This window comes from Bradysia coprophila, assembly GCF_014529535.1.
Source record: "Bradysia coprophila strain Holo2 chromosome X unlocalized genomic scaffold, BU_Bcop_v1 contig_45, whole genome shotgun sequence".
In the NCBI taxonomy this organism is placed as follows: domain Eukaryota; kingdom Metazoa; phylum Arthropoda; class Insecta; order Diptera; family Sciaridae; genus Bradysia; species Bradysia coprophila.
Window position 1 is genome coordinate 911,853 of NW_023503339.1, and position 8,443 is coordinate 920,295.

General features: G+C 37.8%; 1 protein-coding gene across 1 annotated transcript; it reads left to right on the forward strand.

The window, feature by feature from the left end:
- LOC119070061 (glutamate receptor ionotropic, kainate 2) lies at nucleotides 1-7,657 on the forward strand. The gene is made up of 19 exons (XM_037174355.1): nucleotides 1-201; nucleotides 687-842; nucleotides 910-1,094; nucleotides 3,915-4,072; nucleotides 4,149-4,290; nucleotides 4,356-4,496; nucleotides 4,562-4,588; nucleotides 4,695-4,802; nucleotides 5,009-5,053; nucleotides 5,119-5,337; nucleotides 5,391-5,560; nucleotides 5,621-5,708; nucleotides 5,780-6,087; nucleotides 6,160-6,358; nucleotides 6,415-6,526; nucleotides 6,620-6,739; nucleotides 6,806-6,921; nucleotides 7,182-7,337; nucleotides 7,410-7,657. The coding sequence occupies exons 1-19, from the start codon at nucleotides 129-131 to the stop codon at nucleotides 7,416-7,418; spliced, it is 2,532 nt and encodes an 843-aa protein (XP_037030250.1). The 5' UTR covers nucleotides 1-128; the 3' UTR covers nucleotides 7,419-7,657.
- The last annotated feature ends 786 nt before the right edge of the window (nucleotides 7,658-8,443 follow it).

Below are 8,443 nucleotides of genomic sequence, written 5' to 3' on the forward strand. Positions count from 1 at the left end.
ATTCACTGGAGATATGTCTTTGACTCCAATTCATCCAGCATCCGATTGATTGTTCAGAAAAGAAAAGTGGAAAAATTAGTCCCGTCTATTTATTTGTTTATTGAAAATTAGTTGTGGCACACGGGATAATGATTTTACAGTTTTTGTTAATTGTGTTCAGTGTTCACAGAGCACAAAGCCTTCCGGATGTAATACGAATCGGTAAATATTGATTTTGAGATGTTGCTAGAGGCTTTTTTTCTTCGACGATTTTTTTTCTTCGCTTTTCATATATGAACGAATTTGTAATGCACGCACGGAATGAAATGAGTAAATGTTTACGTTTACTGTAAATATCAACAACTGCTAAAATTTAAAGCTCCTTCAATATAAAATGATTTATCCGAATGACGATGCAGTATACTGCTGGATGAAATCGAATAATTTTTCATTCGAATTTGTTGGTTAATCCGGAAATACCAGGATTATACCGAAAAAAATAATGGAACATGTTTTGAGATGCGACGACAAAAATCAAAATTTTAGATCCAGATTTTTGTTTTAAACCAAATTAATTCCAATTCATGCATATGCTGTGTAGATAAACGGTTTTATTTTTGTTGTGTTCTGTGCAGAAAAGCTTTTTATTTATAATCTGTTCGGCTCTACTAATAACTACATTACTTAACCAATCGAATTCCCATCAGGCGGTCTATTCCATCCCGGCGATGATAATCAGGAAAATGCATTTCGCTATGCCGTCGACAAAATAAATTCCGACAAATCGATTTTGCCCCGTTCGAAGCTCACAGCTCAAGTCGAAATTATATCACCGCAGGACAGTTTCCATGCATCGAAACGAGGTAGCACTTTCACAAATTTACAGCAATAACTTGTGGTTGAATAAATCTATCGACATTGACGTTTTAGTGTGTCACTTGCTACGTATGGGAGTCGCAGCGATTTTCGGTCCACAATCATCGCACACTGCCAGTCATGTTCAAAGCATTTGTGATACCATGGAAGTGCCCCATTTGGAAACGAGATGGGACTATAGATTACGGAGGGAAAGCTGTTTGGTAAATTTGTATCCGCATCCGAGCACATTATCGAAGGTAATTATGTTCAGGTTTGGTCGTACTTGGGTTTTTTATTATTCTTCTCAAAAGATCTGAATATGTTCATTCACGTAACAAGATCAAAACATTGGTTTAATTGACTATCTCATATTCCCATACCATAGAATTGGTGTTTCACAATTTTTTTTTCCTTAATTGGAAAAGATAATGTAAATGGCCCCTGCGAAATGAGCTTTAAAGCTCATGTGCAAAGCACCTAGCAGGGTAATAGAGGTTTTTACACGTCAAATAGAGTAGTTTATTGATACCAATAATACCATTAGCAGCCTTAATGGTAATTTTGCAATGACATTATGAAAAAAAAGGTATGGAAATATTCGCGTACTTCGATTATAGTACTACCTTATTTTTTTCTATTACCCTGCTAGGTGCTTTGTCATGTGTCAATGAAGTAATGATTTTTTTCCAGGGGTGCTGTGAGTAAAAAATTTTATAAATACTTGACGAAACATATTTTATCAAATTGAACGCTCATTAAACCTTTAAGAAATGGCAGACGTATTGCGATGTTACAACACATTTCAAGCAAAAGTGCTATTAATGACATTGGCAGCTGTAGAGTACTATTTTGTATGAAAAAATTGTCCAAATTTTTTAGCCCCGTACGAAGTACTGGGGGCTTATAAGATTAATATGCCGTTTGTAACACGTCGAATTGGAAGCAGACAGTAAGGGCAAAGCATTTGGTTATGTTCATAGACTACGAATCCGCAATAAAAAAAATGTCCGTCCGTCCGTCCGTCCGTCCGTCCATCCGTCCGTCCGTCCGTCCGTCCGTCCGTGACCCCTCTAGCTTGAGCAAATCACAACATTTTTTCAAAATTCTTTTTTTCCCCGATTGGTATCGACAAAAGTAAGGTCAAGTTCGAAAATGGGCATGGTAGGGTCGGCCCTTCCAGAGCTAGGGCCCTATAGGTGTTTTTCAGTCTTTCGACGATATCTACCGAAATACGCACGCAATAGCTGCTTGTGATATATCAAATGAAAGGTATTGACGAGTAGAACAAAGTTGCTGAACATTGTTTTTGTGTAGGATGCAACGCGAGCTTGTTGGTAGGGCTCAAAGGTCGTTACTCGGCCCTAAGAGTTTTTTCCACATAAATCGAGTAAATCTCATCCGATTTTGCCAGATTTAGTTTTTTATGGAAGGTAATTGAATACCGAAAAGAACGTGTCGAAAAAAGTTTCAAATTTGGGCCCTTGGACTAAGGCCGCTACTCGGCCCTAAGTGTTTTTTTGCACATAAATCGAGTAAATCTTATCCGATTTTGCCAGATTTAGTTTTTTATGGAAGGTAATTGAATACCGAAAAGAACGTGGCGAAAAAAGTTTCAAATTTGGGCCCTTGGACTAAGGCCGCTACTCGGCCCTAAGTGTTTTTTCCACATAAATCGAGTAAATCTCATCCGATTTTGCCAGATTTAGTTTTTTATGGAAGGTAATTGAATACCGAAAAGAACGTGGCGAAAAAAGTTTCAAATTTGGGCCCTTGGACTAAGGCCGCTACTCGGCCCTAAGTGTTTTTTGCACATAAATCGAGTAAATCTTATCCGATTTTGCTAGATTTAGTTTTTTATGGAAGGTAATTGAATACCGAAAAGAACGTGGCGAAAAAAGTTTCAAATTTGGGCCCTTGGACTAAGGCCGCTACTCGGCCCTAAGTGTTTTTTGCACATAAATCGAGTAAATCTCATCCGATTTTGCTAGATTTTGTTTCATTTGAAAGATAATTGAATGCCGAATTGAATGATGGCAAAAAAAGTTTCAAATTTGGGCCTTTGGACTAAGGCCGCTACTCGGCCCTAAGTGTTTTTTGCACATAAATCGAGTAAATCTCATCCGATTTTGCTAGATTTAGTTTTTTATGGAATCTAATTGAATACCGAAAAGAACGTGGCGAAAAAAGTTTCAAATTTGGGCCCTTGGACTAAGGCCGCTACTCTGCCCTAAGTGTTTTTTGCACATAAATCGAGTAAATCTTATCCGATTTTGCTAGATTTAGTTTTTTATGGAAGGTAATTGAATACCGAAAAGAACGTGGCGAAAAAAGTTTCAAATTTGGGCCCTTGGACTAAGGCCGCTATTGGGCCCTAAGTGTTTTTTGCACATAAATCGAGTAAATCTCATCCGATTTTGCTAGTTTTGGTTTCATTTGAGAGATAATTGAATACCCAATAGAAAATAATCTCGTAAATTGTTGGTTTTATTTGAGAGGTACTTCGTACGGGCTTTCGTAATTGCGCTATGCGCAATTTTAAAAATGAACACTTTCAGTAAATTTGACCATGCCCAACTTGACTTGCATTTTGGTAACAGACGCATTAGAGGGTTGTAGACGTATTAGGGTTCCGGGCGTATTACGGCTACGGACGTATTATGGTTACGAACGAAATAGGATTACGGGTCGTACGGGGCTAAGTCGCAGCAAACGCTCCGACTGTTCTGATGCCTTGTTTACAGTGCCATTTTACAGTGTCCAGTTTCAGTACCCTATTTAGAGTACCACTCATGTTGAAATGCGTTGGATGTTATCATTAAATCTATCATTCCTTTTGCTTAAAGTATCTTTTACTTTATTCGTTTTATTATTATTATTTTTCAATATAAGACCACATTAACCTGAGGTAATCGCTTAAATGATTGTGTCGTTGCTGTAAATAACAAATGAGCAGTTGTTTCTAAAAGTTACTACAAGACATAATTTTCAAACTTTCAGTCGGTTCCATTCAAGCTCGCACTATTCTAATGATAATGAAACTGCTCTTGAAATTAAAAAGAAAAACTTTTTTTCGTTAGGCATATGTAGACTTAGTCAAATCATGGGGATGGAAATCGTTTACCATTATTTACGAAACGAATGAAGGTTTAGTACGCCTACAAGAATTGCTCAAAGCATATGGCTCATCAGATTTTCCCATCACTGTACGACAATTGACTGACACAGGCGATTATCGGTAAATAGTTTTGAAAAACGAAGTTGAGACAGGAGACCATTCATTCTTTATTCATTGACCATTTCGCTCATTGCAGACCATTACTAAAGCAAATAAAAAATTCGGCTGAGGCACACATAATTTTGGATTGTAGCATTGAGAAAATCTATGAAGTACTGAAACAGGCCCAGCAAATTGGTATGATGAGCGACTATCACAGTTACTTGATAACGTCTTTGGTAAATTTGACGATTGTGTACTGAAAACACTCAGGCATTGAACACACTTTTCATTTGAACCGCAGGATTTGCAGACAATAAATTTGGATGAATTTCGTTACGGCGGGACCAATATAACTGCCTTTCGTTTAGTGGATCCGTACTCACAGCTTGTCCAAAACACAGTTCGTGAATGGACGAAGCCGCTAATAGCAGCCGATAATACGGTAAAAATGAATTTTGCTCTTTCGGTAACACATGTTCCTAATTGGTACAATTCTCGGCCTTTCAGAGTCATGGCAACTTTACATTTATGAAAGTAAGCTACACTACAAACGAACCATTTACAACACGAATCTAGTGAAACTGACCACACTATTGCTTGCACAATTGTAGAACTTTCTAAGATTTTACATTGCTTGTAGGTCGAAACAGCTTTGATGTACGATGCCGTTCATCTGTTTGCTAAAGCGTTGCACGATTTGGACACAAGTCAACAGATCGACATACATCCTCTGTCGTGTGACGGACAGGTATGTATAAGGTCGAAGGTCTTTAGTCAATCTACCTTTCTAGATTTAAAATTTGGACGAGAGGCGGATAAACTGAGCAAATGCTGTGCCAATCACGATTATTTGCCCCTCGAATTCGATTATAAATTACCGAAAAAACTCCCTGATCCTTTAAGATAAGTTTTAAACGATACAAAATCACAATCAAAGCGTGTATTGACTTTCAGGACACATGGCCCCACGGTTACAGTCTCATCAACTACATGAAAATTGTAATTATACTCGGCTTTGAAACAACATTTGAAAAGGATAAAAAAAAATTTCAAATTGTCCTCAGGTGGAAATGAAAGGACTCACCAACGTTATTAAATTCGATCATCAGGGATTTCGCACCGATTTCATTCTGGACATTGTGGAATTGAATCCGACCGGCCTAAAATTGGTGGGCAATTGGAATTCGTCGCAAGGTGTCAATTTCACAAAAACCTACGGTGAACACCAAAAGGAAATTGTGGAAAATTTGAAAAATAAAACTCTCATCGTTACCACGATTCTGGTACGTGATCGGTGGAGTTCGTGAAACTTTAGGCTTAGAACTTTATTTTTTAGAGTGCACCGTACTGCATGCGAAAAGATTCGGCCGAAAAACTGTCCGGAAACGATCAATTTGAAGGATATGGAATTGATTTGATCCATGAAATTTCACAACTACTGGGTTTCAATTACTCTTTTCGATTGGTTCCGGACGGTAGGTACGGTGGACTGAACAAAGAAACTGGGTGAGCAATTTCCTTATGAGTACGCCATGGCTGAATGACTTTACTTCTGATTTTGCACAGGGAATGGGACGGAATGGTCAGGGAATTATTGGAACAAAGAGCAGACATTGCCATCGGCGACCTAACCATCACATTTGACCGAGAACAGGTAAGATGCCGTTCATCATCCGTTGATTAATTGAACACCATTTTACCGATGAATTTGACTCATTCACCTAGGCCGTTGACTTCACGATGCCATTTATGAATCTGGGCATCTCCGTACTCTACCGAAAGCCCGTTAAACAACCTCCAAACCTGTTCTCATTTCTATCACCACTGTCGTTGGACGTATGGATCTATATGGCAACTGCATACCTTGGCGTGTCTGTGTTACTATTTATTCTGGCCAGATTCACACCATATGAATGGACGACACCGTCATCATGCAATCCACATGATAAAAATGACACCCAATTTACGCTGATGAATTGCATGTGGTTTGCTATTGGATCGCTGATGCAACAGGGATGTGACTTCTTGCCCAAGTAAAAAAGAGTTTACCAGACTACCGATAACGACTAGAATGGTTTGTCTAAACAAACAAAAAACTTTTACAGAGCTGTTTCTACAAGAATGGTAGCTGGAATGTGGTGGTTTTTCACACTGATTATGATATCCTCGTACACCGCAAATTTAGCTGCATTTTTAACCGTTGAACGAATGGACTCACCCATTGAAAGTGCTGAGGATTTGGCTAAACAGACGAAGATAAAATACGGTGCTCTCTATGGTGGATCGACAGCATCCTTTTTCAGAGTAATTCGTTCAAATTGCTTCTCTCAATTCTTTTTTCTTCAATTTATTTGCCTCAGGATTCCAATTTTACAACATATCAACGAATGTGGTCTTTTATGGAGTCGGCTAGACCATCGGTATTTACAACTAGTAATATTGAAGGCGTTGAAAGAGTTGTTAAAGGAAAAGGTAACGTTCGTTTGCTGGAAGTCTTCCGATAATCAAACGACAGAAGAGAACCAATTGTTCACGCATTAAACATTTGTATCGTTTATGATGCAGGAAGCTATGCATTTTTGATGGAATCCACATCCATTGAATACGTGATCGAAAGGAATTGCGAATTAACCCAAGTTGGAAGCATGCTTGACTCTAAGGGATATGGAATTGCAATGCCACCAAGTGAGAAAACAAATCAAATTACTTATGCTCAACTCAACACGGGTATATAATCAATATTTTGTTTAGACTCACCGTACAGAACGGCTATAAGTGGAGCTGTACTCAAACTACAAGAAGAAGGAAAATTGCATATTTTGAAGACTCGTTGGTGGAAAGAAAAACGTGGTGGAGGATCCTGCCGTGTAAGTAGTTTTCAGCCCTTTTCAGCTCTTCCTGAGCAAATCCCCAGGAAATAAAAGTCGAGTTCATTCACCTAAAGGAATGGCAAATACCTTTCTTGATACTGACAGTACCAAACGGAGTCAATGGATAAATACCCCCTAAATTTCTTTGAATATTTTGAGTTCTTTAGAGTTTAGAGTTTTGAAAGGCTTTTTCAATATAACTTATTATTCCATACTACAACTTTACATCCTTACTACAACTTTACATCCTTAAATAGGACGACACATCCAAATCAAGTTCAGCTGCAAACGAATTGGGTCTAGCAAATGTCGGTGGTGTGTTTGTGGTTTTGATGGGCGGCATGGGAGTTGCCTGCGTAATTGCAGTTTGTGAATTTGTCTGGAAATCTCGAAAGGTGGCTGTCGAAGAGAGAGTAAGTGTGCACAAATTTGCCGATTTTCAATCGATATCCTGTCCATGACCGTTATATGTTTACTCGGAACAGATATTTTAAACTAGCCACACAACATGCATTTTAATCAGTCACTGTCGCATCAATCAACATTTTTCATTTCGAGTAGCATGGATTGTTCCATCATTAACAAGATGAAAGTGAAACAACATAAAACAATAATTTAAAAATCGAGTTTCATGTGGTACTAATTGAATTATTTAACTGACCTGTAATAAGGCGTAACTGCTCACTCAAAGTAAATCTATTACAATTTTTTACATTTCGCATTTTGAAATTGAAAATACCTAAAGTAAATGGCGAAAAGTTTTGGTGAGGACCAACCGATACGTGTCTGTTTAAATTAGTGTAAAAACTGCAAAAAATTATCCTAAAAAGTGACAGATGGTAAGTGGAAGTGAATAAATTGGTAAGTTTAAATTATGGAGATTTCTAGGAACACGAAAGTCTCATTCACATAAGCCTCTCAATCACTTACGCCTACAGAATGAAATTAGAATGCATGACAGAGGTTCAACAACGAGTTTTTACGAACCCGACTCATGAAACTACATCTTCCAAAAATACGTTGTGTTGTACGGATGGACAATACCCTCTCTAGCAAGGTAACTACATTTATTAAGGTGGTAAAAATACAACGTAGCTTTCGCATTTTACATGTAATATCAGAAATTAGTCAACAATGTATGATTGTACAAACAAAGGAATGAGGTGGTATTTTGACAGCTTCAAAACGAAGTTTGTTTGCTAGAAAGGGTATTGGAACAAACCACTTAGGTGCTTTGACTGGTATCATCTGTTAGAGATAGCGACTGCAGGAATGAACGACAGCAAACAGCCTAACACTACTGCGATCTTACATAGAAAAAAGTATGTTCAAAATAATGAAGTAAAAGATTTGACGTCAATGGTTGGTAGATTAAAACGAAGTAATAGATCCGACAGTTAAACTACTGATATGCCTGATGTCTAAAAAAATTATTTTGGCAAAATATAAGACGACAATAATCACCACAAAGGTGTTAGCTTTCAATACAAAATAGATTTGTTTGTGACAGTTCGCCAGT

Coding starts and splice junctions, on each gene's coding strand:
- LOC119070061 (XM_037174355.1), top strand. CDS start 129: ATGATTTTACAGTTTTTGTTAATTGTGTTCAGTGTTCACAGAGCACAA. Junction 4,589..4,694: donor GCAACTTTACATTTATGAAA/GTAAGCTACACT, acceptor CATTGCTTGTAG/GTCGAAACAGCTTTGATGTA. Junction 6,359..6,414: donor CGACAGCATCCTTTTTCAGA/GTAATTCGTTCA, acceptor TATTTGCCTCAG/GATTCCAATTTTACAACATA.